This window comes from Drosophila yakuba, chromosome X, assembly GCF_016746365.2.
Source record: "Drosophila yakuba strain Tai18E2 chromosome X, Prin_Dyak_Tai18E2_2.1, whole genome shotgun sequence".
In the NCBI taxonomy this organism is placed as follows: Eukaryota; Metazoa; Arthropoda; class Insecta; order Diptera; family Drosophilidae; genus Drosophila; species Drosophila yakuba.
Window position 1 is genome coordinate 11,262,958 of NC_052526.2, and position 27,471 is coordinate 11,290,428.

A 27,471-nucleotide genomic window follows, 5' to 3' on the forward strand; every position below is an offset into this window, starting at 1 on the left:
TGAAATTGAACAAAACATATCACATGAATGCACCCATCTAGTGTTTAATTATTTACATATTTCTAAAGGTAAACTTACGAGCTATGCGTATCTAAGTTATATGACATTTTAATCGATTTAATCGATACATCACAACGATTACTCACCTAACAGCGCTTGAAACAAGCGAGATTTAAATATGCGTATAACGCGTTCGATTGCAATACGCAGCGCCCGATCCTGCGGCTCAGAAAGCCTCGCGTGGTAGTCCTCGAGCAGCTCGAGAGCGCGATGAGCTTCTGCAAAATACAGAAAAAAAATTGTATTAATATAAATATAAAATGCAAAGCCTCCTTTCCGTTTTATTGCCTTAAAATGAATTCAACCCAAAACCCCAAGGCATTTTCTCCAATTCCCCGCTGATCTGAGTCACATTTTCTATATCACTTATGAAGTTTGAGTAAGGCCTACTTTGTATGTCCGCAATGCGCTCCTCCTCATCCTGGCTGATCTCCAGACCCGCCTGTCCGAAGACCGTTGACCAGAAGCCCCTCTCGGAACCCGGATCCGAACCACTTCCATCTGCCGTATCCTGAATATGGGATCTCTGCTTGGGCTTTGGTTTCGGCTTCGTTTTGGCCTTCAACTGCAGCTCGGACTGCGATTTCTCTAGACTTTCCCGCTCGAGCGTCTCGATCATGGTGCGAAATCTGCTCAGTTCCATGCGCAAGCCCTCGGCACTGTGTCGACTCGATGATGAGACGGAGAGTCCTGAAATGCCGGACAAGAGGCGACAACGGGCGGCGCCCGAGGAAGAGGACGACGGACCCTCCCACTCATCGCGCGAGCCATCGCTCTCGGACTTCTCGAAATACCCAGATTCCACATCCGGCGTTCGCACCATCGATGTGGAGGATAGCATGTGTCCGTACTCCAGGAGATCCTGGGCGGAATAGAAGCATTCAACGGACTCGCGGACACTATCGCGCAGGGATGTTGGACACTTCAGTGGTTCGGGATCGGATTCGTTTACGGTAACGGTCTCCATTTGGTGTTCGCCTTCCGGTTGCGATTCCCTTGCCACATCGCTATCTTTAGTGGCTACTGCCAGTCGGGTACTGGTATCATCGATTTCTTCGCGCACTTCTATGGCTTCCGCCGATGGCTGAACCAAGACCACCAAAGGTGGCTGCTCATCCGAACGAATCTGCGCCTTCTTCTGAGGGAGCAGGCACTCCTCCTCGGGCTCCTCCTCATCGTCCGCCGGTGAGGAGTCCTCCGCCGCCTCCTCATCATCATCGTGAAACGTCTTGTCATCGCTACTGAGCAGACCCTCGTTGGGATCGCTGCTCTTCTCCCGCTCCGAGTCCGAATCAGAGTCCATTGTAAGGACCAGCCCAGAGACCTCTCTTCTTGCCCAAGTGCCGCACTCAACTGTCCCGACTTTTGAGCCCTATAATACCATGGTTCGGTGGCTGCTAACGCCGAAAAAAATCAATAAAGATTGACGCTTTTTAAACATTTTTCTCCTTCTTGTCGGGCCCCAGTTATTCCCCCTTTTATGTTTCTGCAAATATTTCCCTCTACTGTGTCATTTGGATGCCTAAAAATGGCATTTAGTTATATAAATTGTCTAAGAATGTTGCTATTATTTGAACTACAAACCAAATTCCAAATGCTAATTGCTTAATTTCGAATATTTAAGAAATTTATATAAATAACTCATTCAATTTGTAACTAATAAGGTGCCAAATGCCTTTGCTTACAAGCCACATGAATTTTCTAACATTTTCTAAGCACAGCTGACGAATTTTCAACGAAACTATAGTGAAAATAAATATGCAAGCTGTGGAAAGTTGTGTTGCGCATAGTTTGATGTCCCCTTTCGGAGAGGTCAGGGGTCAAATAGCATCCTGTCGCTGGTTGTCAGTCGTGCCGGGTTTGCCAAAAAATTAAACACATAATTTATTATTATAATCAAGTCGCATTATTGTCCCAAACACACACAGCATACACACACACATCCCCAAACTATACATACATAAACGAACATTGTATCTGTGTCCGCAGTTTGATGTCCCCAGCACGCGTCAAACGCCGACGTTGACCTTCACTGACCATTTGAGAGGCTGCTGGCAGTCCGCTTTTCCCCGGCCATTTGCCCATGCCATTTGGTTTTCCCATTTTCCGTCTCTTGCATGAGGAGCTCCTCATGCGGCTTTCCCCCATTTCATTTCATCTTTTTGTTGGCCATTTCAGTTGGCCAAATATGATTTGTATGTGACATAATCAAATAAAATTCTTTGTCTGCATTAATTCAACTGTTTTCCTTTTTTTTTTTTTAGTGCTTAGTGCTTCCACAGCAGTTGGACACATTGTTTGTATGGCAAAAGTGCCATCATGAGTAATTAGAAACAGCTTTGCAGTTTTGCAACAACTTTGCGCACCCGGAGAAAGTTAAATGATCTACTAAAATTACAATTGAAAAACTAATGCCAACTTTCCTGTGCAGCCATCTACTATATATGGTGTTTAAAACTTTTCCAGCAAATCAATGCTCCTTTACTTTGGCCTAACTTTATTTGAGTATTATTTGGGCCATTTTTCCCAATTTGTTATGTATATAATTACGTAAATGTGTGATTTTAGAATGTGCATTAAGACTATTTTTTGTTCTATTCTTTGAACCTTTACTATGCTATTGTTATACCGTCCACCATTCATAAGGCAGTCAATTGAATGGATTTCCACGTAATGCCAAAGGCAGATATATGGAACAAAAAACGGGGGAAGGTGAGGAGGGAAAATGCGGGTCGAATAAAAGTGCAATTTTTCGCTTACCTTGCTTTTTCACTGGCATTCTGTAAGCGGTGTTTCTGCTACTATTTATGGTGGTGCTGGTGGAAATGGCAGCGGAAATGGCGGTGGTGCAGCAGCTTTGAGTGTGGTTCAACGCCGCCGAACTGGGAAAAGCGTGGGTCGCAATTTTGAGAATTTACTGGAGTCGCTTTCGAGTGAAAATGTGCGGGGAAATCGCTTTGGCTTTTCCTTATGTCCTCCTCCTTTTTTTTTTTTTAGTTCTGCGGGCACATATATATATTTGATATATACATATACTATCCGTATGTAGTTAGTACTACTATTTTGATGTGTTTTATGTACAAATATTGTTATTCTTTGGCTTTCGAACGAACTTTGGAGATTTTTCTATTTATATTAATTTTGCGCTTTCAGTTTGTTAGTTTTTTTGTTGTATTTGTATTTGTATTTCTCGTTTTTTTTGGGGCAGCTTTGTGGTTACATTGACGTGTGCGTTTTCTCTCGATTTCTATGCGAATTTCACATTTCAATGGCTCCTTGTTCACTTTCGGTTCTATAGCATTTATATTGCACTTTATATTGCAATGCGACTATCATCGAAATGTCGTATTTTCTTCGTCACAACACAACACACCAACACAAAAAAAACTCAGATCGTTTATTTCTTACTTTTCGGTCACTTGATTTGATTCTATATTGCATTCACCATCTGAAAGTCGAAGAAAACAAGAGAAGAAGGTTTGAGAAACAATGCTCCTTTGGATTTTGTTCGTCAGAGCCCATTTTGTTGTATAATCATAAAAAAATTACGAAAATTGCAGACACACACGGGCGCAGTTGAATGCGCTTCCGATTGCACCAAAATGTGGTAATACAGTGGTAACTCGTTGGGAAGCATTTCGTATTTATACTTATTTTGATCAAATTTTAAAAAGTTGGGAACTATTTTTAAGAAGTGGGAACATTTTTAATTGAATTATAACAAGAATCATTTATGTTCAGAAATACATTTGTAATTTTTAAAATGTATGCAATTTCTAAACATTATTTTATTATGAAAAATTACAAATTATTATAAAACCCAGATTTCCGTTATCGAGTGATCACTGTTGCTGTTGTTTTTTTTTCAGACACTCATATTTGGGAAATAAGAAAAATTAAATAGCGTCGCGGCGATGTCGAAATTCTCGTCTGGCCGTTTGTTTCGCGATCGCCATTGTCGAGCTGATTTTATTCATATATTTTCGCCAGTCTGTGTGAGTGGCTGGCTGCTTTTTTGCTATTTCAGCAAAATGTTTTTTATTTCTGCCGTGCAGCTGATCTAGTTTCACTCACAAAAAACAAAAAAGAAAAAAAACATTAACAAAAAATAACGTGAAGAGAAGAGAACACTGAATACACTGAATATAGAGTTGAATGGTCAAAGTTCAGTGTTGTTCAATGCCTCTGGCTCTGATAACTTGTTACATTGGCCAGGTCGAAAGCCCGAAAGTCCGCACACCCGCACCGCACACAGACACACGTCCAACTGAGGCAATAACGGTGCTCTGCTTTTGGCCCTCAATCGCCCGCCTCTCCCCCTCTCCCCTTCGCCCCTCTCTCTCTCTCTCTCCGCTGGCCACCTTCCTCGTTCCGACCGAGAATCCCGAGCGATTCTCGAGCGCCGCTCGACGGACCAACAATTAGTGCCAACACATATCCACCGGATACCATGCCACATAGCGCTAGCAGATGGGCGATATGTATATCTATCTTTCTGACTGCTTGGAATGCCTCTCTTACTCCTTTCAATAGAACAACTGCAGCCTCTTTTGCAGTTTTTGGTCAATAACTGAGCAAACAATTGGGAAATGAGCATTAGTATGCGTAACTGTTCATCTATGAAACAATTTTATATGAATATAAATATGAATTAATAATTACAATTTAATATATCGCATTTGGTGTTTTGCACAGACTATTTGCTTATATATATATATGAACACAAAATATTTGCATTATTTATAAACAAAACAAATGTGCGATACCAAGCTATACTGGCCTACTGCTATAAGCGATTTCATCAAACTCTGGCCAATTTGTTTATAGATAAAACAAATAAGCCAAGCACACAATTCGGATTCAGTTAGGGCAGTCCCGACATTGGAAATCATAATCAAATTTATGTGTGCGTTGAGCGATAAAATAAACTTTGAAATTATATAGAGCCTTGATGTATTGCATACTTTATTTAATTGAAAACAAGTCAAAGGTACAGGTATATATTTAAAAAGATATCAGGGGTATATTTTAAATCAGTTCAAATATATACAACTATGCCATTTTTATCGACAACAACTGACTTTCAACTGACTGTTGAAAATTACTTAATAAATTGCTACAAATATCAGGACAAAGTCCAATGACTGAACGTTGAAAATTACTAAATAAATTGCCATAAATATTAGGGAAATGTCCAAGCCGACAATCCTAATTGCCGGGAGTCCATTATTTTGACAGACAAGTCGGGATCCTCGGGTTTCTGGGTCTCTCTCTATTGCAGGGAAAGCCATCGGGAAAGGGCACTTTGATTAATGTTGTGGACGTCAGTGACGCGAATTACTTAAAAAACAATTGAACAACTAGACGGGTCAACAACTAGACGAAATGCTTGAGGGCGGGGCAGGAAGTGGCAACGGGGGAGGCGGAAAAGCTGAGCTAACGACTGGAAACTAGGAAACGCGCATCGAGAAAGTCAGCAACAACAACGAGCAGAATAATAACAATAATAACCAGCAATAGCAACGGCAGCAACAACAACCACTGTGAGGTTTACGATGACTGCCGGTTCAATCACCTTTAGGAATTACGTACCGGTTATTATGGTTATTATTATTATTATCCTGCCCGCAGTATTCCACAGTCGTACTTTTGCCTGCACACAAACACGAGAGAAACGAAATGAAATGGATACTTTGAGTGGATAATCAAGTGGATATATGTGGATATAATATAACCAACTGAATAATATAATTCTGTAGCAATGATTTCCGAATTGTTTCATTGCAAAAAACCCATTATGTGAAGAATATTTTTGAACAGAAGCCCCTTTTCTTGCGGTGTACCTACGCGCTGTTTGATTTAGTGAGTTAGTTGAATTTCTATACGTTTAATTTATGTGCGTCATTTGTTTCCTATTTTTAATGCCTTTCGGCCGCTTGAAGTACGTATTCCTATATTTTTTTCTTTTTCAGACGCACACATGTCGTATAATTGATATGCATACGTGAGTGTACAATTGTATTGCCTATTTTTGTGGTCCGCGAGTAATTTTTAGTGTGCGTGGTACAGTGAACGCCGGTCAGGCGGAATGCGACAAATGTGTAATATTTTTTATATTTGATACACAATCAAGTATATTATGTTATACAATAATCAAAATAATGTATAAATCCTATATGCTTTAGCTTGCCTACGTTTCTAAACTATATTTATAGATATTTAGGTACACGGTAAATGCGTTTCCCTTGTGCTGTGCGTTCACTGTAGCACGCATAAGCATTGCAACGGACACACACACACACCCACGCATTCACCTGCTGCAGGCGCGAACCCAGAAAAGTATGCAGCAAAAAGGAGAGCATATGCAATAAACACTCAATTCCATGCACGCACACACACACTGCAGCGAGATATTAACCGTTACGGATTGACGTTCGCCTGGCGGATTTTTGACCTTGACATGTCGCCCGTGGTTGTAATTGTAGTTGTTTTCGGTGGACCGGAGTGGCAAGCATGTCAAAAACTGGAGGAAAATCTGAGAAAATCGAACGGGGGGAACGGGCGGAAAACTGGGTCGCAGATAAAGGTGGTCATTAATTATTCAGTCGCAGCATAATTATTCGACCGTTGTGGTGTGCGTGTTATTTATAGACTAGCCAAAACGAACAACAACAAAATAACGAAAAACTCAGATACTACAATAAAATAATACACACATAATGTATGCACAAAGGCGGAAGAGAGACAGAGCAATGGCGAGGGAGAGCAAGTGGAAGGGAGAAAGAGAGAGAGCGAGAAAGAGCGTGGTACCAGTACCACACATTGAACAAAATCCCAGTTATTGAAAATTTTCCCCCCGCAAAACGAATAAAAAAATGGATGCTGTGAATTATGTATGCTCCACACACACACACACACACACGCATACACACTTATTGCAACTGTAGTGTTTTCACACGGAAAAAAAATCAGCTGGCTGCTGTACCGTTACGCGCACACACACACGTGCCCTTTCGGCAATTATTTGACTTTTCCTGTACTTTCTTTATACCATCATCTGTATTTACAACAACATCCCTTGCACACACTAACACACACATACAAATGCAAGCAAGAGGACAACCAACACACAGATAGAAGGCAAAAAAAAAAAAAACTAAAAGGTGCACGGTTAAAAAGTTTAATGTCCCTTTTTCAGTCCTGCAGACAAATCAAGGTAAATTTTCATGTTTCTTCACTTGATCCTTTTTACGTTTTTCGGTTTTCCCTCTGCACTTCACCGACACCGACTGTATTTCATGCCACACACGCACACGTACACACACTCACTGGCAAAAAGGACATGCGTTTGGCACAGCCTTCGGGCATTTTATGTTTAATATAAATAAGAAGCGGCAGCACGTTGGAGAATATATATTACGAATTTCTGCTCTGCTCACGGGAACACTAGTTCTAGTTGGGAACAATGTGACCAGAGGCGCGCAGCGTATTCAGCCCAATCAGAAGTCGTGGGCAAAAGTTCGAAACAAGCGCGGGAAAAAAGGCATGCAAATATTGTTGTCTGCACTTTAGGATTTAGCTCCAACGTTGATTACAATTATAATATAGTATGTTCCGGAAATTGTAACTACATTTGTGGGTTAACGTAGCGTAAATAGCAGTTACCGTTGAAGACTTATCGATAAGTATTTATTAAGTGGCAGCTCTGTAACTATCGATACAGGATAACATTACTTATTTAAAGTTTTAAGTTAAACAAACAAGTAATAACTAAAAAATAGCAAACAAATTGTCAGGGATAACTTCAGGAAACCTAACAATAAGTTAATTAACTGTTCGGAAATTTCTACATTACATTTAGCAAGCTTTTACAATATTTCATCATTATAAGAGCAGAGGGTCAGAATATCCAAGCAAATGATTACAACACAATGCATTTTAAACATACAAAACGAAAGATGTATTTATTTTCGGTACGCTAGCGTCAGGCCGTCCAAACGATTGAGTTGTCGTACAGGATTAAAGGTTGTTTCGGAACTCGAATTACGGATTTCGGGCGGGGTGCTGATTATGGGTCACATACTTCAGATGGCAGCGGCGAAACGCAGCGCGGAAAAAAAAGAGCTTACATGATAATTTTTTGTTTAAAAATAGCTTTAACAGTAGGACAGTAGTGGCGGAAGCCCCCCCGGATTCGGATACCCAGATCCCGGTGTCGGTGATGTGGACACATCTACAGGTCGCCGCCGCCGCGTTTTTGAAGCATCTGAGCAAATCGCTGGGTGATAAGCAGCGAGGTGTCGATGAAGCGGTCGACGCAGTTGCTCAGGCACGTCTCGGTGGCGTGGTCCAGCTTGGTGCTCGGCTTCCCGATGCACTTCTCCCAGCAGATCTCGTTAAACTCGTGTATCTGGCGGGGATCATATTGTTATGATTACGCACCGATCGTTAGCAATTGGAATTTGTATGGGACTCACCTGCGCGTTGACCTGTGCCTTCTGTTTCTCGATCATGAGGAACTCCTGCAGCTCCTTGTCGTTGCCGGAAAGGTTCTCAAAATCGGACATCGTGTGATTTTCAGTGAACAATCTACAAATTAACCGGGGTCCGGAATTTCATATATTTTAAGGTTTGAGGTTATATAAACGGCAGTGACAGCTGTGAATAGTGGAGTAACAGAAAACGATGTGTATTCGATAGAAAATCCTATCGATACTGGAAATTCTAGAAATAATGCACTGTTTGCACTGCTGATATAATCAAAAAGCGAATGTGTGCCTATAAAGGTATACAATTTTGAAGCGTTGTTACATTTGTTAAAAGCGAATTTTTTACGAAATTAATTATAAAGAAAGGTTTTTAATATTTTTAGTGCGAACAGTCGAAAAAGAACTAGGACATCGCGTTGCCAACCATTGGTTCACAGGGTTCGATAGCACAAACAGGGTTCGAATGGACAATCGATGACAGGGCTACTAAGTGGCTCGGCCGTAAGGCAATCGATATCGGGAGGTGCAAATTGTCCGATAAATTTCACTTATTCGTGGCTTGTATTGTAGCTTCGCAATTGCATCTTCGTTTCGGCTGCATATCCACTTTCAAATCGAAGGCGACTGTAAACAAAGTGCGACTACATCGTCGGCGGTGGCACACCGCTAGTCCAGTGTCCCTGTCCCCCCAACCCGCCCAAATTGTTGGTTCTTGCTGCCGTTTCGGGTGTCTAATTTCGGACCTGTGCACTGTGATTTTCGATTTCCATTGCTTCGCTGTTCTTGGGAGTTGGCACATCGAACACGATTGCTGGATCGGCGATCGACGCCGGCTAAGGAGAAGAAGCAGTTTGGGTGATTCCCCGCCAGCGGCATCCATGGAACTCCCGCTGCAGTTCGGGGCATCCTTGCAACTGCGGTGGTAAGAGAATCGCGGATTCCAGGAGCACTTGAAGTACACCCAAAAGTAGCAAAAACTGAGTGCAACTCAAAAAAGTCACGGTGGTCAGTGGGCAGCAAGGATAAGACGGAGCGCGGAAAATTCCTAGAAAAGTTCCCATGATCTAGCTGCAGTAGGGCCGCAAGTGGAAACTGCTCCAGCCGAAAACTGGGCTTGCAGGAGGAGCACAAAGCGCCCAGCCCAGAGGCACCACTCGCCGACGATCCTCTCATGGCCCTGGCCAACGGGGGAGAGGATAAAATGGACGACAGCAGCAGCGGACGCACCTCGCTGGCGGATAGCGCCAGCCTGACGAACTCCTCCTTGCGCAGCGGCACCTCCTCACAGAGCATCCACACCAACGATGGCACAATCCGTGTGTTCAACTTCACCACCAGCGAGTTTGAGCGCTTCCATCCCAACATGCTGTGCGAGGAGATCTGCAATACAATGTGCCGCCAGTTGGGCATTGCCCCAATTGCCCAGCTGCTCTACGGGATAAGGGAGCACTCCACATCGCGACGTCCGTCGCCGCTGGTGCGTTTGGATCTGACGTGGTGCCTGCCCGGCGAACGACTCAACTGCCACCTTGTCTACTGCTTTCGTATGCGGTTCCGGGTGCCCGAATTGGACAGCCAGCTGGAGCTGATCGACGGACGGAGTCACAAGTTCCTTTACCGCCAGATGCGCTATGATATGCGAACTGAGCAAATCCCGGAGATTCGATATCCGGAGCACAAGGACAAGTCAACGGGACTGGCGGTGATGGACATGCTGATCGACGATCAGGAACAGACAGAGGATCAGCATGCGATGCGCTCCATCGAGAAGCTTTACAAACTGTATTTGCCACCGAGCTTGTGGCGCGCCCACAGCTTCTTTGTGGGCTCCAAGATACGCGAGGTGTTCCGCAATCTGAAGGCGAATTCGCCGAGTGTGGAGCGCCTGAAGTGGCACTATGTGCACCAGGTCTCCCACCTGGCGCCCACCTATATGACCGAACAGTTTACCTGCACCGTTCAGTATCTGCCCAACGAGGAGGTTGCCCGCGGCAGCGGACCCATCGGCACCAGTCTGGCCCACTCCACATCGACGCTGGCCAGTTCCGGTTCCACCAACACCCTGTCCACGCTCACCACCAACACCAATTCCGTTGCACTCGGCGGCAGTGGCAAGAAGTCGAAACGACGATCCGCCAGCGGGGTAATCGATGTCTATGTGCGAGTCTTTCCACACGACTCCCTGGAGCCGGGACTCAAGGTGGCCAGGGTGACCTCCGAGGCCACACTCAAGGTAATTATAGACCATATAACGCCTCAATGATTTACGATTATGCATATGAGCTATTTGGCTGGTAATATTTAGTTTAGAAAAACCCCAAATATTATTTCAAAAACATGTTCATTGATCCCAAGTAGTAAAATTCCTTATCGTTGGCAAATTGTGGGTATTTCTTGGGTATTCATTGTTCAAGCATATATATATATATACCAGCAGCCCATTGATAATCCTACTTTCGTCTGCAGTGGATCCTCGTTGGAGCTGTGGAGGGAATTTTTATGATCTCCAAAATTAACGACACCTCGGTGCGGCTGGAAATCGTGGGTCTGCCCAAGGGCTACGAGATGCAGTTCCAGACGGAGAAGGAGATGAAGTCCTTCATCTCCTACCTGGGCATCTACATCAGGTGAGTTCTCATCCAGATCCAAAGCAGTGGCTTTCCTATTGCATTTCAGTCATTAATCTTATTCCATGATTCCATGAATTCATTACTTAACATAAGAAACAAGCAAACACTAAATGTTTCCATTTAAAAGCTATTACACAGTTGATTCTTTCATAAACAAGACATTTGATAACGCGATTAAATGCAGTGCTTGAAATGCTTCCCCAAAAGGCAGCAGATTCAGTTTGATTGAGCCTTTGGTTTTTGTTTAAGTCGACAGTTAAACAATTTCGGTTTGTTTAATTTGTTAAGTACAAATCATGTTACGTTTGCAATGTAAAAACCAGACAGTTTTTGTTATCAGGCTAAAATAAACAACAAATTTGAGTTCCGAGCTAAACTAAATGTTTAGTTTTATGAAATGATTCAATGTAATGTAATGCGTGTTATCTTTCGTAATTCAAAAATGTTAAATTGATTAAGTAACTACGCGCTAATCGAGCTTAAATTATGCGTGCTACATTGCTATTTATATCGTAATGTAATTCGAAAAGCCTGCGTCAATCTTTAGTTCTGTGTAAATGATTCTCAATAAAGTTGATTATTTGCCTGCCCATTTTTATGAGCCATACGCAATGAAACAATTGAAGTAGCAACTGTAGCTGATTCTGACCCATGAATCACTTGCCAAATGGAGAACAATAGTAGTAATGCCATGTCAAAGCGCTACTAACTCGTATTTTATATATATTTATTTCCACCTGCAGATTGTCCAGCAAATGGATGCAGGACCTGTGCCACTCGTACCGCACGCCCTCCCTGGAGGAGCTGAGCTCCCTCCACTGCCATGGCCCGATCGGCGGTGCCTACTCGCTGATGAAGCTGCACGAGAACGGGGACAAGTGCGGCAGCTACATTGTGCGCGAGTGCGACCGGGAATACAACATATACTACATTGATATCAACACCAAAATGTGAGTACACGCGCCCACACTATCAGATACTTTCTCGCCTCTTATCTGGCTTGCAAACTGCTCGGTATGCGATGCTACATAAACGCTGCGTGCCCTATGATCTAATGTCAATTTTTCCGCTCATTGATTGGCTGTGTCTCTCTGATGATTCCAATCCAATGCCAGGTGCAAATGGCAAGAGTATAATCGGTATATTTCCTCTTTCAGCATGGCCAAGAAAACCGATCAGGAGCGCTGCAAGACGGAGACATTTAGGATCGTGCGCAAGGACTCGCAGTGGAAGCTAAGCTACAACAACGGCGAGCATGTGCTGAACTCGCTGCACGAAGTGGCGCACATCATCCAAGCGGACAGTCCCGATCGGTATCGCATACCCGCCTCCAAGTACGACAAGCCGCCGCTGCTGCTCCTGCTGCTGCCAAAGAACCTCAAGGCCAAAAAGACTGACCTGCAACTCAGCGAGGCGGAGCTGCAGCGCCGCAATCCGCAGATCTTCAATCCCAAGACGGATCTGCAGTGGTATCCAGGTGGGGCATACAAACCATTTTCTTGATTTTTCGTGACTGAGTTTATTTATCGCTCGCCCTTTTGGCAGATTCGATTTCGCTTAGCGACGATGGCATGATGTTTACGATGCGCGGCGATTGGATCCAACAGAGTCCCGTGAAGGATGTCTCCGTGACAATGAAGATGCTGAAGAGCGACGGCAATTTCATGGAGTTCTTTCGTCTGGCGCAAACCTGGAGCCTCATCCAATCGCCGCAGTTCCTCAAGCTGTACGGCCTAACGCTTGCCGATCCCTACACGATGGTCATGGAGTATTCGCGCTACGGCCCGCTTAACAAGTTCCTGCATTCGACGCCCAATGTCACACTGCATTGTCTGCTGGACCTGATGCACGGATTGGTGCGCGGCATGCACTATTTGGAGGACAATAAGATCATCCACAACTACATACGTTGCAGCAATCTGTACGTGACCAAATACGATCCAAATTCGTACGTGCTGGACGCAAAAATCAGCGATCCCGGCTATCCGCGTCCCTTCCAAGAATCCGAGTGAGTAGTCCCCCAATTTCGCTTTATCTTGTCCGTCGTACTGTGTAAGAGTATTTACGTGAACAACATCATCACTTCGCATGTGCTAATCAAGATCGATCTATGGCATTCTTTCCACTTGCAGCTCGCCATGGATACCTGTTAAGTATTATCGCAATTTGCAGGCGGCCAAAACGGATCAGTTTGCACAGCTGTGGGCCTTTGCTACCACCATATACGAGATCTTCTCGCGCTGCAAAGAAGATCTGAGTAGCCTGCGCCAGGAGCAGCTAATCAGGCAGAAAAATCTCGATGGCAACATACTCAAGATGCTCGACCAGGACCTGTGTCCTGCGCCGATCTTTGAAACAATCATGGATGGGTGGTCCGATGATGAGACCAAGCGATTCAGTCACCACGACATTTTCTCCCGCCTCAACACGATCAAGTCGGAAATACTGCCCACTTATATGCCGCCACCCGAAATCGCAACGAGTAAGTTGAGTTCAGCGTGCGAAATCCTCCAAAAATGGGCATACATTTCAATTGTGGCAACGCTTTTCTTTGTTCTTTTCCAGATGGAACTGGGGACGAGGAAGTGTTTGATATAAGCGACTTACCGTTCCTGCCCTTCCCGCGTTCGAATATGTTGATGGTAATACCGCTGACCAGCGAGTGCCGTGTGATCTACAACATGGAGAACATGATTGGGCGCGGTCACTATGGCACTGTGTACAAGGGTCATCTGGAGTTCAACGACAAGGATCAGCCGCGGGAGCAGGTGGCCATCAAGATGCTGAACACCATGCAGGTGTCGACCGACTTTCACCGCGAGATCGGCATCATGCGAACGCTAAGTCACCCCAACATAGTCAAGTTTAAGTATTGGGCAGAGAAGTCACACTGCATCATCATGGAGTACTTGCAATCCGGTTCCTTCGACATCTACCTGCGCTTCACGGCACCCAATCTCAATAATCCTCGCCTCGTCGGTTTCGCCTTAGACATTGCCAATGTAAGTGGATGCGCACATTTGTGGCTTAAGCATTGTAACTGAACAAGTCACAATGCTACTACTAAGTGAATGCATCTAATTAGCAATACTAACACTATCACTATTATCTCTGCTCGCCGCAGGGCATGAAATACTTGTCCGACATGGGACTGATCCACAGGGACTTGGCCGCCCGCAACATTTTGGTGGATCACAACGGCGATGGCGACTGCGTCAAAATCTCAGACTTCGGCCTGGCGCAGTTCGCCAATTCCGATGGATATTACTTTGCGAAAAGCAAGCGTGATATTCCCATTAAATGGTAAGTATTAATACGTTGATATAAGCACTATACGCAACTAAATAACCTCGCTTTTATAAACAGGTACTCTCCGGAGGCCATCTCCACCTGCAGATTCTCATCGTATTCGGACGTTTGGAGCTATGGCGTAACACTGTTCGAAATGTTCTCCCGCGGCGAGGAGCCCAACCTGGTGCCGATTCAGACGTCGCAGGAGGACTTCCTCAACCGCCTCCAAAGCGGCGAACGGTGAGTTATCTTGAGACTGGCGTTTGCAGGTTATCACCAAGTTCAGACCTGCGATAACCTTTTCACAGCGTGTAGCCATAAACCAAATTAGACAGCTGTGTGAAGCTAGATTAGTTTCCCAAGAGTTCTTGAGCATTCCGGAGTAACAAGAAATCCCTCGTTTGCTTACAGCTTAAATCGACCAGCCAATTGTCCAGACTTCATTTACGACCTGATGCAGCTGTGCTGGCACGCCACGCCTCGTTCGCGTCCCAATTTCGCCACCATCGTGGACATCATCACAAAGGAAATAGCCACCAAGGTGTCGCACCCGACCGATGGCCACCAGTTGCCGCCGAATCAGCCGGCGGATGCCGAGTGACTCGAGACGAGAGTTGTGCAAGCAACAACGGAATGATATACACATACTTAGGCATAAGTTCTTTTAAGCTGTTAGCATTTAAACTGTACGTTTTTAAAACAACACACAAGCATGCACCCAAGCCCCCTCAGCAGTCCCTAAAACCACTTGACGCAATCCTTGGCTTAAAGCGCTTTCGGAAGAATCACAAATCACAAATGCTCTGCCCCCCTTATACCAAATCCAGAACACTCACGCCTTCGCAAGCCTTTTTGGATTCTCGCCAGAACTTAGTTTTATTGTTGTGCTTACGCCCCCCTCTTGACTAAGCGGAAGTCCCGACTTTATATATATATACTTCTATATGTATGTGTATAAAGAAATTCTCAAACCTACTTTGTGTTATACATTTTAGCCCACTTTGTTAAATATTGTTAAGCTTGAGCATCAAACCTTTTTTTTGTAATGCCCACGCATTAACACTAAACTAAATATAACGTGTAAATAATAAACTATGTAGTTAAGGGTTTAAACGAGAACGGCAACACACGGTAATTTACACTGGATGGACGTTCGGCGGTTTGATTAAGTTAAATCTACAACAAAACATGTGCACATATAGTCCTAAGGTATGTCAATTAATGTTGATCAAATGCCATTTAAACCTACAATACTTCGAAACAGAAACGAATTATATATTTACATGCTATACAAGCCACTATACAAGCCGGTATATGCACAACCACACACCCGCAGGCACAATAACTTATTATTGCTGTTAACGAGAATGGATATTTCCGAAATAAATCAATTTTCTTACGTGTTTAAATGCGAACGTTTATTAACTGCGTTTAACATTTCATTAAGGGTGTTTAGTGTTGGGATTAGTCGTAGTACTTGGATTGAAGCAACTATTCTATCATTTCCGTATGGGAATTCCTATCTAGAACATCATATGCGCTAAATATACATATATAATGGTTACCTGCAGAAACGAAAGGGATAGAGAACATCTTTTGTTCATCATGGCGCCTAAACTATTTCCAGTTCATCAGGAGCAAAAGACAACAAGTAGATATAGGTTAAGATTGTTATGTGGAATACCTGTGCTGATTTCAACAGTTTGCATTTACTTTCAGACACGATTTTAACAGCTTTTTGTGAAATTCAGTTCTTATTACTTTTATGTACAGATGCTTACTTATCTTAATTTGCCTATGCTATACCTATATCTATCGGATATCAATCCTTATCCGGTCTATCCTAGTATCCTATTCTTCAAACGTCGGTTTTTGGGCAATATTATCAAGAATATTGTCATAAGATATTAAATAAGGAATTGATTATCATTTATAATATATATCTAATCTTATGATCTAATCAAGGATCAAATACACTTCCCTTTGCTTAAATATAAGTTGGTTTGTTCTTGAAAATCGTTGAATTTACAAGATCTTAAATGAAAAACTGAGCAATGGAATGCCAGTTAAAGTCCTTAGAAGCTAGTTATTGGGTAATTGAAGTTTAAACTCTCTAGGAGTGTCAGTTAGTTGGCAACTATCTCCTACTTTAAACGAAACTCTCAGAAGTTCCATTAAGACTGCTCCAATTTATGGAACAGACTGGTCTGCATATGGATTTCTTACAATTCAATGCAATTTCTTACAAGCTAGTCATACGAATGTTATGTTAATTAAAGTCCTAAGAAGCCTGTTATGTTGAATTTGAAGTGCAAACTCTCTCTAAGTCCTAACTAACTAGCAGCTATCTTCTACTCCAAACTTCTAGGAGCGCCCTAGATTAATTCGATTTGCAGTACAGCTGGGTTCCTCTTGGATTTGGCAAAAGAACGCTCCTTAACCTTACTCTCGATGGCTTAAAACGATATAGACTAATCCGCATGGCGATAGAGAACGATCTGCAACTGGTCACTTCGACGAGATCGGCATTAGAATTTTGGCGGGTGCTATGAGCTCTCCGCGTTCTTCTTCTTCAGCGTCTCCATGACGCCGGCAAAGTTGGCCGTCTTCTTTTTGGCCGACTTGGGCGTGGAAGTCTGGCTGCGAACACGCATTTGGGTGGGGGCCACATCGTCGCTGAAATCAAAGTCGTTGGCCTTTTGCGGTCTGCAGAATAATGAAGTTAAGACATAAGTTATGTATTCCACTCTTTAGCTGGAGGTGTAAATGATCTTACTCCTGCTCAATGGCATCGGTGGCCTGCTCCAGCTCCTTGCTATTGCCGCCAGATCCTGCCTCTGGGGATGGAGCCCTGCGTCCTGGGAATTGCCACTGCAGTTCCGGAATATTTCCGGCCTCCAGCATTAGATAGTAGCTCTCCAGCTCCTCCGCGTTGGCGGAAAACTTGTCCGCCGTATTCGCCACCGGCTCCACATCCGTTGCCATCTTTCTCTTGTTCTCTTATTCAATAGATCTAAATTTACTCGGAATTTGCGTGTTCTTTGCAAAGTAAAATTTTTAGTCTACACGAATTTTCTGGCAAGAAATCGATAATTCGCTTTAGATTTGATTTTCGATAAGGGCTCTATCGGTTTGTGGGCTCAGTGTTGCAAAATATCAGAAATGGGCGGTACATTTGAATGCGTTTGCTGCACGAAATGGATTTTTCTATTTATAGGTTTCATTATTCTTTTCTTTATTAAGTGCACACCCATGCCCGGAATATTTCCGTTCCGGGTGCACACGTCTTCGTGGCTTGTTCTTGATGGCATATTGGCTGATTTAGGGGAAAGAATAATATTATCTTGTTTAAATTTCTAGAAATTTGTATTTAAATTTATGAAGAAACTTTTAAAACTTTATTTTAAAAACGTCTGCCGAATTAAATGGCAACTTATATTAGACTTGAAAGACGCTGAAAACCAGCGCAGAGATAAGAGCCCGACCTTATGCACAGGGAAAAGCCATCGATTATTCATTTTATTTGTATTTATTTACTTTGTGATTACTAAATTCTTAGAACTTTATTCAAAATCATCCTCGTCCGTCGTGCTGCCGTCTCTGCTGCTCCGTTCCGTCCGTTCCTGCACACATATATATATATCATATATCTCAGTTGATCTGATCTGATCGGGTCCACAACCGATTGCTGCCGGACACGGATATCCCTGTGGTGCTCCTCGCTCCTCACGAGCCCGCTGATCCTTAACTCGTTGCGGCTGGGTGTTTAGCGTTCTTTTCTATGACTTACACGTACCATACATATACATAAGTATTATTATTATTATTATTATAATTATAATTATTATATTGTTGTTTGCTGTTTGCTTGCTTTGTATACTCGTATATAAAAAAGAATAATCGTACATATTTAATTTAATTAATTAAAAACACAATTTGATTGCAAAAAGAAAGGTTTCTACAATACGTAATTAAATACGGATACGTCCTGATCGTTGGTATTGTTGCCGCCACCGCCGCCGCCGCCTCCACCGCGATTGGAGGAGCCGGAGGATTTGTTGGAGCCGTGGGCGGCGATGGTCAGCTGGTTGGCCTGATGGATCACCGAGGTGATGTCGCTCTGCGACGCCGAGATATCCTTGCTGGTGAGCACATCGCTGCTACTCGATCCCGACGAGATGTGTCGCTCGGCGATGCCGTACTGAATCGGCTGATAGCCGTGACTTGGATTGTACGTGGCCGAGTATGGCATGTATATGGGCGGGTTCGGGAGCGGCCCGATATCGCTGGTGATGCTCTCGGTGTCCGCATGGCTGAGGGCATGGCCGCCATGTCCGTGCGGCAGCTGGTGCGGATGCAGATGTCCTCGGCCGATCAGATTGGGATTGCGCTCCTCGTTCACCACGTAGTAGCACTGCTCCGAGAAGGTCAGCTTGTTGACCGTATGCTTGATGTAATTGCTGCGCAGCATCGCCGAGACGATCCTTCGCGCCTCCCGCCTGTCCTGCACATCCTCCACATTCTCCAGCACCCAATTGACCGCATCGGCACCGATGAACGCGTTGGGGATCGTAATCTTTAGCCACATGCGATCCCTGATCTCCAGGCCGCTGTCCGGCTTCGTCATCGCCTTAACGATCTCCTCGAGGTTGTTCTGGTCCAGTCGCTCCTTGATCGGCTCCGCAATGTCGGCAATAATACTGTCGTGCGATGTGAGGGCCTGGGTGTGCGCCACCCAGGCACCGGGATCGATGGGTCGCACCGGCTCCGTGCGCGGAATGGTGAAGTAGCCCTTGGGATTGGGATCCCAGCACTTGGCCACCACCAGCTTGATGGGCCCCGGCTTTTGGACCACTTCTCTTAGCACCCTAACCGCCTCGTCGTTGGTCATGTTCTCGAAGTTGACATCGTTCACCTGCAGGATCATGTCGCCCGGCTCGATGCGTCCATCGAGTGCCACAGCGCCGCCCTTCATGATGCTGCCCACGTAGATGCCGCCGTCGCCGCCGCGATTCGATTGGCCGACAATGGATATGCCCAGAAAGTTGACGGCCTCCATGTTGATGGAGACGGTGATGATATTTAGGGACATGGTCGAGTCGGTTATGGAGCTGTACGAGGAGGTGCGAGACATGCTGGGCGCCCGTTTTTTACGCCTCTGCGGCTTCTTGCGCACCTGCAATCGCTGTACGCTGCTGTAGTCGGTCATGTCGCGGTCCAACGTCAACTCCGATTCGGTGCCAAAGAGACTGGTCGAGTCCAGATCGCTGGAGAGCACGGATGCCGACTGATATGTGAGCGGTGGCGGCTGCAGCAATGGATTGCCCATCATCTTCTGGTGGTGGAGCACCTGCTGCTGTTGCTGCTGCGCCAGCTGGACAGGCTGCACTTGCTGCTGTTGCTGTTGGACCTGCTGCTGATGCTGTTGCTGCTGTTGTTGTTGCTGCTGCTGCTGCTGCTGCTGAAGCTTCCTGTTGGTCAAACCCATGCCCAGTTCGCACTCACTGGTCGGCAGCTCGGAGCAGTTGTCGGACTGATTGGTCCCATCGGCGGAGACCAGCCAGGACACCACACGCCCATTGAAGCAGGGCAGTATGGTAGAGTCGTCGGCTATCTCCTCCTTGACCACACCAAAATCGGCGTCCATTGACTTGAAGAAGTACTTGTAGTTGTTGTTCTGCTTGTTCAGCACCAGCTTGAAATCGCGCAGCGTCACCTGGGCGGATGGAATGGGGATCTTCACCAGATACGGCGTCGTCTCATCGTCGATGTGGTATATCACCTTCGTCTCCTGCCCGCCGCCCCTGTCCGCGTCCATTTTTGCTGCGCCGACTGCGGAAATCCACGGAAAACTCGACGAAAAACACGATCAAGCCAAATGCGACGGTATCAACGCGATGGGGAGAGGGGGGGAGGAGTGGAAAGCACAGGAAAAACGAAATAACTAAGGGAAAACCCTTTACAAAAATCACTCAATTCTGCTTTTCTCCCCCTGGTCTCTCTAGCCCTCTCGCTCTCGCACGCGTTTCTTTTCTTTTTCTTTCTCTTTTTTTTGGGCTGGGTATTTCGGTTCAATGGCAGCGGCGGCTGTGAATGCGTTTTGAGCGGTGTCGATATTGCTCCATTAGCTTGATTTCTAGCGCTTTAATGTCGGTGCACGTATCGGGGGCGGGGCGAAACGAGCATATTGCCAGTTTACCAATAATTTTGTTAGAATTTTGAGACTAAAAAAAAACAGTGTGTTCGCCGCTTTTCACGCACGGAATGCCAAAGTGCCGGGCACCTGGTCACACTGGCAGCGATGCCAGACCGTTGCATTCCGCAATGGCATTTCGATAGATTTATCTTCATTTCCCTCAAAAGAATATTCCAGAAAAACGCCAACGAAAGCATTTTAAAGTCCAATGGGGTTTATTTCTAGTGGCAAGACTCTGACTGTCGAAGTTCGTTTTGCAACTTGAAATTAGTTTATGCGCTTTTAAAATAAAATACCAAAGTTATCGATAAACATTGTTAAATTTCAAAAAATTATTCAAAATAAAGTGTTCATGTTCTATTTATTGTAATAAGCCAAAAGGAGTAATTCTTTTAAAATATAAGAGGACATATCTAGCTTTCTTTAGTTATAATTCGATTACTTACTTTACATTTTATTTAAAATAAAGTAGTAGAAATGCTTTTTTGCTTACAAATTAGAGTCTATGTAAATTTCTTCTTTAATGTTTATTTCACCAAGGAAACCCATCCACTTGGACCCTGTGTTCCTTATCTTTCCTTATTTTTCATACAGAAATCTCCAGCGTTGGCTGCCGCAGTTTATTTTTAGCTCCCCGATTTCCAGATAACCCCGCCTGCCATTTATCACGCAATGGCGCTCGTTATTTAAATCAGTTTTCTCTTTTATTTGTATGCTTTGAAGGGGATCACTTAAATTTACACTCGACTTAAAAGCTAGTCCTCCACGCGGGCGTAGACACATATACGCCCGGCTTAACATAATTAAATGAACTACGATAATTGCCGTTTTAAAAAAGGGGTTCCGAAAGTGTGAACTTGTAGGGAAAGGGAGTTGGGAGAAGGGGGGGGATATATTCCAACGTAGTTAAAATTAAAATCAGGATTGATACCTCGGCCGCACGGAACTTTGCATTCCCTTCGAGTTCGGCGAGCATTTTACGCAATATTGTTTAATATTTATTACATAGATACACCTGCCGTCTGTATTTATGTATGTCCGTCTGCTGTTTAAGATATACGGTATATATATATATATATAAATTTACGCTACACTAGCTATTACAACTAAGTTAATGGTTTTACAAAAAAAAACTTGTATAGTATCCGTTTACTACTGCATAAAACAAATTATCGAGTGTCCGCATTGTGTTTGTGTATGTGGGTGTTTGCGTGTGTTTGTGTGTGTATAAGGGGGTGCTGTGTGTGAATTATTTTTACAATGTGATAAGGTGTATCCAGCTGGGCCAAGCTCACGCTCACTTGGTGTTGACCATCTCCACCAGGGCGCTGCTGAGCGTCAGGCGGTCGACGATATCCAGCAGGATCTCCACATCCTTGATGGAGGTCACCGTTTCGGGGGCGCCCATCAGATTCACATGCTTGCCATCGATGTTCGCATAGAAGCACTTGTTCTTGAAGATGATGGCCCGATCGTAGGGCACCCGACACTTGCTCCTGTCGACGACGGCGCGTCGGAAGAGCACACACGACGGCTGATACTTGTGGCGGTCCTCCTCGGGTATGTTGTACGCCTTGAGATCGCCCGTGAAAATGGTCATTGTCTGGCGGGTCATCAGCGATGGCGACACCTTGTACAGGGTCACCTTGCTGGTCCATTTGACGGAGGGCACCTTAATCCTGGATGCCACATTGGCCAGCTTGACCAGCGCCAGCTCCAGGCAGGTGCGCTGCTGGCGTGTCACCTTCGATGGCGTCTCCTTGGGCGTACTGATCACGTGCCACGTCTCGTAGCAGGTGATCTTCTTCACCACGCGCCCATCCTCCTCGCAGAACGTGGTGGTCTCGGGCGGAAAGTATTTGGGACTGCTGGCATCGTCGGTGCCGCCACTGGTGGGCAATAGCTCACGCAGCGTAGCCTCCTCCTTGTCGCGCTGCTCCAGCTGCAGCAGATGATTCTCCTTGCTGCGTCGCTGGGGACTGAGGCTCGGCTTCTTGAACACAGGCTGCTCATCGACATCGGCCAGCAGATGGCCCAGCTTCCTGTCCGCTCGCGAATTCACCGTCGACGCTGTCGTGGACAGCACATTGCGGCGATTGCTGGTCCACTTGTTAAGTGCGGATGCGTGTCCCCCGGCTGCTCCAGATGATGCTGCTGGTGCGATTGCCTGTTTGGGATTCTTACGGGTCACAATCGATGCCGGTATATCATCGTCATCGAAGTCCAGATCTGGATCCGGATCGTCCTCCTCGGTGTCCACATCCGTGGGGCACAGCTCCTTGCCCATGCTCATCAGCGGCTTCATCGACTGCGTCTTCTTGCCCATTTCAGTGTTGAGTATCCTGGGCCGGGGCTTGGTCTGTTGCGTATGACTCTGATGACTCTGGATATGCACGGGTCCCATTTTGGTGTTAACACTGCTGTTGCTTGCCAGGATCTTGATGCGTTTGGCCTGATTGCCCACCGTGTTGTTGTTTGCAGCAGCGGGCATGGATTTCTCCGAGTTGACAGTGATGGATTTCTTATCGCCGGCTCCCAAATTGCTGGTGTTGATATTCTTGGTACGGGGCCTGCCCACAGGGAGCTTTTTGCTAGTATTGCCGCCGGCTGCGGCGGCCATAGCATTGTGTGATCTGGTAATGAGCACATCGTCCTGGTTGATAATGTCATCGATGTTCACAATGGTGAATGTGGGCACGTCCTCCGACTCGGATTCGTTTTTCGCATCGTGGCTGGCGGCACCACCACCAGCTGAGCGCGTTGCTGGCGTGGAGCTGATCGAATTCGAGTTGGAGTTCGTCAATGAGTTCACCTTGTAGCTGCTGCCCCGACGCTGTGGCAGCATCCTGGCTGACACACTGCCCGCCTGGCCCACCTTGGGTCGCGCCGTGGTCGCACTGTGCGCGCCCGCCTTGCCGGTGGCACCGTTCACCACGGGCACGTTGCGCTGTTGGGAGCCACCGCCGCCGGCGGATGAGATGATCATGCGCTTGCGGGCCACGGGACTTTCGTTTTCGCTGGTGTCCAGTTTGCGTTTGGCCGTGGCGGAACCAGATCCGTCCGTCATGCTGGCATTGCTTCGTGCCATATTCATGGCCATGGTGCGACGCATTTGCTGCAGGCTACTGGGTGCATTGCGGCCGCCGCTCGAATTGATGGATATCTTGGAAGTTGCGCCGCTGGAAGTCAGATTGCCGGCGCTGGTCGCGTTGGCATTGGCATAGCTCGCCTTCGGTGGACGTCCACGTCCACGCTTGACGGGCGGCGGCTTGCGTCGCAGCTCCTGTTCGTACTCGGCCTCGCTCATGTCCTCGTCCTCGTCATCGTCGTCGTCCTCGTCGGACTTGTGCAGTTGGGGATTGAAGGCGGCGTCCGCCAGCTCGTCATCATCGTCCTCGTCCAGTTCCAGCAGATCACTGATGTCGTCGTCGTTCGTAAACAGCTGCTTGGCATGCCGGCCGCGGCTACCGATGGACTGGCTACCGCCATCGGCCAAGGTGGCCAAGTACTTTGGCGTCACCATATCCTCGCTGGCGTACTTCGGATTCGGTTTGATCGACCGCCGTGACCGACTGGCCGCAATGGTGGGCGGCGGACTCTCCGATATATGCTTGGCGGCCGGTTGTTTGTACATCTTGGGCGACTCCGCTTGGACGGAGCGCCGTTGCTGTGGCTTGAGCAGACCCAGCTTGTGGTGACTACCGGGCTGGGGATGAGATCCGCCTCCCAGCAGGAGATTGCCGCGTCGCTTAGCCAGATTGCTGGATTGCTGTTCCTTGACGGACTCCCTGATGAGCTTGGAACGCGCCGACGGCGGTGATGGTGATGGCGATGACGCTGGCTTGACAGCCTGGTGCCTGGTGCGCGGAGTGGGCTTTTCCTGGACCACGGAGCGACGTCTTGTGCGGGTCTCTCGCAGCTCCTGCTGCGCCTCCCGCTGGTTATCTCTCTTCCTCAGTTTGCCGGCTGGCGTGCCTCCACGCGAAGGCGACTCCTCGTGCAGATTCCTCACGTAGACGATGCAAGGACGTGTCTTGACGCTTTCAGCTGCCTGTTTTTTTCCAGCTCGCATCTTTCATGGGTAGCTGAAATCGGAGGTACAGACGGAATGGATTATTAGCTACATTGTGACCATACATACTAGTATACGAGTACGAGTACAGTGGGTCGTGGATCCTGAGATCGGCTGATTTACTTGTCAACTATTAGTAGTTTTTCAAAATGTCACATTGATTTGAACATAATGTGATTGAATTGGCAATGGGAATTGCCAGCACACTGCGTTACTTGTCCAGGCACAACAATGCACACCGTATCGCACAGCCAGGGCCCACTGTATTCAACTGATATGTGTGTGATGTGCCGCTACTCTGGCAACTCTAGCGCCTATTTTCGTCACTTTTTCGCGCGCCAGTCGTTGCACACACACACACATGCATCCGCAAGCGCACGCACACACACAAGCTACACGCACACACACACAAATATGGAGCGATGAGAATATCGCTTGATTGAAATTCAGTAGAGCTTACCTTTGCAAATCGCTTTACATTTTCTCGGGCGATTGTGCTTGCCTTCAATTTAATCTGACTTTTCGCTGGCACTTTCACAACGCGGCGCTCTCTTTTGCTTATTGTTCTCTCGCTGCAACGCTGCTGCTGCTGCTGTCGATGGCCACACTTAATTGGCTATTATTTTCGAGCTGATCGTATTTGGGGTTTTGGGCTGCAAATTGCCTTTCTATTTGGTATGTTTTCAAAACGCCAGGATGCACAACAACAATAACCGAACAACTGAGCTGCAGAACAGAAAGCAGAGCAGCAAAAGTGGTGGCAATAGTGGCCACACTGTTGGCGCAGAGCAAAGCAAACGGCGGAAAAAAAGAAGGAGAGAGGCGGCAGCGCAACCAGGTGGCAACGCGCGATGGCGATGTTTTTCTACCCAACTGTACCACACACACACATGCACGGCGGCCCTGTGTGTTGTTGCTTTTCTCGACGGCTTTTTCGGCGTTTTGCACTTTGAATTCCACTCAATCGCCGACACAAATCGTTTGACTCGACTGCAATTGTGACAGCTAGATGTGCGCACCGAATTGTATTTGCTTTCTAAGACGATTGTCACAATTATGCTTCCCGCGCTCGAAATTGTTCGCTCTCGATGTGAAAATGGAACTGGACAGAGAGGGGAGGGCATGTGTTGGAAAGCATCGGCGGGCCAGTGTTGCGAAATGTTGCATTGACTGGGCAAACGGTCACACCAATTAGTCAACACCGATTTTCTATTTCTCAATAGGCATTTCTTTTTAATAGGCATTTTTATTTAACATAAACAATTCGGTTACACTCGCATCGATCTATTTAAGGGCCGAGGGCTGTGGGCAGCGGTACTTGGCCATCTCCACCTCCGCCTCGGCGTAGCTGAAGCGATTGAAGCTGTAGTATTCGGGCACCTTGTAGCCACCGGTGGCGGAGGCACCTGGTCCCACGGGTCCAGTGGTGGGCTTCACGCAGTTGCTGGTCAGTCCCACAACGGCTGGCGAGGATGGGGCTCCAGCTGGAGATCCTGGGGCGCTGGGTCGGCCACCGCCGGAAACTGGTCCGCCCTTGATCTGGCTGTAGCAGCGGCTCAGGGCCGGACGTAGGGCACGTGAGGGCGAGAACATGTTGAACTTGTGGGTGGCTAACTTGTATCGTTTAATTTGCAAAATAATTCACGTAATCACGTATCAACAAAGTGGCCGTGTTGAGTAACGCCAAAAGTGCGCTTATTGGCGAAGAAGCTGGCAAGACCACTTCGAGCGTGAAGCTGCCACCTAGCCGGAAAAATAAACACTTAATTAAATGGTCAGCTTTTTTTTGGTTTAAATATTTAAATTATTTTTATATAAAGTTAAAAAGGCTGTGGCGTACAATTACATATTACATTCTTTAACCTGACGTTGCGGTAACGTTTTGGTTGCTAAATGAAGACATTATTGAACAGTGCCATCTTTCGACTAATCTAGTTTTATTAATAGACTAAAAGCTATGTAAACAATTATTTTCTCGTCTTGAATTTGGGCTGCGCCTTGCCGTAGTGCTGATCGATGTGCGAAACGGGCGCCCGCTTCTTGTCGTTGCGCTCCTTATGCGATTTTGTGCGGCATTTAACGCTGGCTGCGCCCGCTTGATTTTTGCCCAACTGATGGAACTTCTTGCGCTCCTCGCGAATATTTTTCAGCCGCTGGCGTTCATCCTTCAACTCCTTGTAGTTCTTGGACGCCTTTTTCAGTGGCTTGGCGCCCAGTTTAACCAACTGAAACATTTCCATCTTGCTCTTGTTTTTGATCACCCTCTGGTTTTTGATCGCAAAGTTAAGGACCTCGTGGCGCGCCTTCTTGATGTCAAATTCGGGATTTAGTTCGATGCCGCCCTCCTTGGTTTTGTGCGACTTCTGGGTGCCATCGTCCTGCTTTTTTGGTCCATTTTTCGGCGGAAACTGCGGCTCGTGGAAAACAAGTGCCTGGAATTCGGTGTTCTCCTGCTTCTTCTGCAATGGCAATGCCGCTCGCGTGGGCACCGGCTTAAAATCCGTGCTGACGTTCATTATTCGGTCAGTTTTTCGATTGTTTTTAACAATATTAGAGTAAATAATGTGAAATCAAAATATTGGATGCACATGTACAGTACAAAAATGTACTAATTCTTACGTAGCGCCTATGCCCATCTGGCAGCACCGGTTGGTGTGTGTGTGGCTTGTAAGGTGGCGCTGTAAAAGAATTTGTTACGTCACAAATTGTCTGTATTTCAAAAAAAGCTTTTTT

The 27,471-nt window shown here is 46.1% G+C and overlaps 8 protein-coding genes across 33 annotated transcripts in view; 1 reads left to right on the forward strand and 7 right to left on the reverse strand.

Moving 5' to 3' along the window:
• LOC6525032 (disks large 1 tumor suppressor protein) overlaps positions 1–7,538 on the reverse strand; it is a 39,770-nt gene extending 32,232 nt beyond the window's left edge. For 7 of the 26 annotated variants that reach the window (XM_039370758.2, XM_039370794.1, XM_039370775.2 and 4 more), the window contains exons 1-2: positions 451–1,405; positions 147–278 (exon numbers count right to left, since the gene is read on the reverse strand). In XM_039370758.2, coding sequence (XP_039226692.1) covers positions 147–278; positions 451–1,363 — 1,045 coding nt within the window. In that variant the 5' untranslated portion in view covers positions 1,364–1,405. Of the gene's footprint in view, positions 1–146; positions 279–450; positions 1,437–2,820; positions 3,509–4,266; positions 4,308–7,379 lie in introns of those variants that run through there. The other 19 variants (XM_039370786.2, XM_015190575.2, XM_015190566.2 and 16 more) reach the window with 15 other exon arrangements.
• A 458-nt stretch (positions 7,539–7,996) lies between these two features.
• Positions 7,997–8,732, reverse strand: LOC6525034 (mitochondrial import inner membrane translocase subunit Tim8). The gene is made up of 2 exons (XM_002100837.3): positions 8,538–8,732; positions 7,997–8,470 (listed from the first exon to the last, which is right to left on the reverse strand). The coding sequence occupies exons 1-2, from the start codon at positions 8,625–8,627 to the stop codon at positions 8,294–8,296; spliced, it is 267 nt and encodes an 88-aa protein (XP_002100873.1). The 5' UTR covers positions 8,628–8,732; the 3' UTR covers positions 7,997–8,293.
• Positions 8,733–9,061: 329 nt separating this feature from the next.
• LOC6525035 (tyrosine-protein kinase hopscotch) lies at positions 9,062–15,891 on the forward strand. Its single transcript, XM_002100838.4, has 10 exons — positions 9,062–10,782; positions 11,016–11,176; positions 11,923–12,129; positions 12,337–12,656; positions 12,725–13,187; positions 13,312–13,661; positions 13,745–14,181; positions 14,304–14,482; positions 14,546–14,710; positions 14,882–15,891. The coding sequence occupies exons 1-10, from the start codon at positions 9,721–9,723 to the stop codon at positions 15,069–15,071; spliced, it is 3,534 nt and encodes a 1,177-aa protein (XP_002100874.2). The 5' UTR covers positions 9,062–9,720; the 3' UTR covers positions 15,072–15,891.
• LOC6525036 lies at positions 15,867–17,553 on the reverse strand. Its single transcript, XM_002100839.3, has 2 exons — positions 17,247–17,553; positions 15,867–17,176 (listed from the first exon to the last, which is right to left on the reverse strand). The coding sequence occupies exons 1-2, from the start codon at positions 17,453–17,455 to the stop codon at positions 17,017–17,019; spliced, it is 369 nt and encodes a 122-aa protein (XP_002100875.1). The 5' UTR covers positions 17,456–17,553; the 3' UTR covers positions 15,867–17,016.
• A 434-nt stretch (positions 17,554–17,987) lies between these two features.
• Positions 17,988–20,744, reverse strand: LOC6525037 (segment polarity protein dishevelled). The gene has a single exon (XM_002100840.4). It carries the CDS (start codon positions 20,286–20,288, stop codon positions 18,429–18,431), a length of 1,860 nt encoding a protein of 619 aa, XP_002100876.2. The 5' UTR covers positions 20,289–20,744; the 3' UTR covers positions 17,988–18,428.
• Positions 20,745–21,348: 604 nt separating this feature from the next.
• LOC6525038 lies at positions 21,349–25,849 on the reverse strand. Its single transcript, XM_002100841.4, has 2 exons — positions 25,199–25,849; positions 21,349–24,751 (listed from the first exon to the last, which is right to left on the reverse strand). The coding sequence occupies exon 2, from the start codon at positions 24,736–24,738 to the stop codon at positions 21,964–21,966; it is 2,775 nt and encodes a 924-aa protein (XP_002100877.3). The 5' UTR covers positions 24,739–24,751; positions 25,199–25,849; the 3' UTR covers positions 21,349–21,963.
• A 94-nt stretch (positions 25,850–25,943) lies between these two features.
• LOC6525039 lies at positions 25,944–26,436 on the reverse strand. Its single transcript, XM_002100842.3, has one exon. It carries the CDS (start codon positions 26,329–26,331, stop codon positions 26,023–26,025), a length of 309 nt encoding a protein of 102 aa, XP_002100878.1. The 5' UTR covers positions 26,332–26,436; the 3' UTR covers positions 25,944–26,022.
• Positions 26,437–26,658: 222 nt separating this feature from the next.
• LOC6525040 (uncharacterized protein C1orf131) lies at positions 26,659–27,363 on the reverse strand. The gene has a single exon (XM_002100843.4). It carries the CDS (start codon positions 27,252–27,254, stop codon positions 26,706–26,708), a length of 549 nt encoding a protein of 182 aa, XP_002100879.1. The 5' UTR covers positions 27,255–27,363; the 3' UTR covers positions 26,659–26,705.
• Between the last annotated feature and the right edge of the window lie 108 nt (positions 27,364–27,471).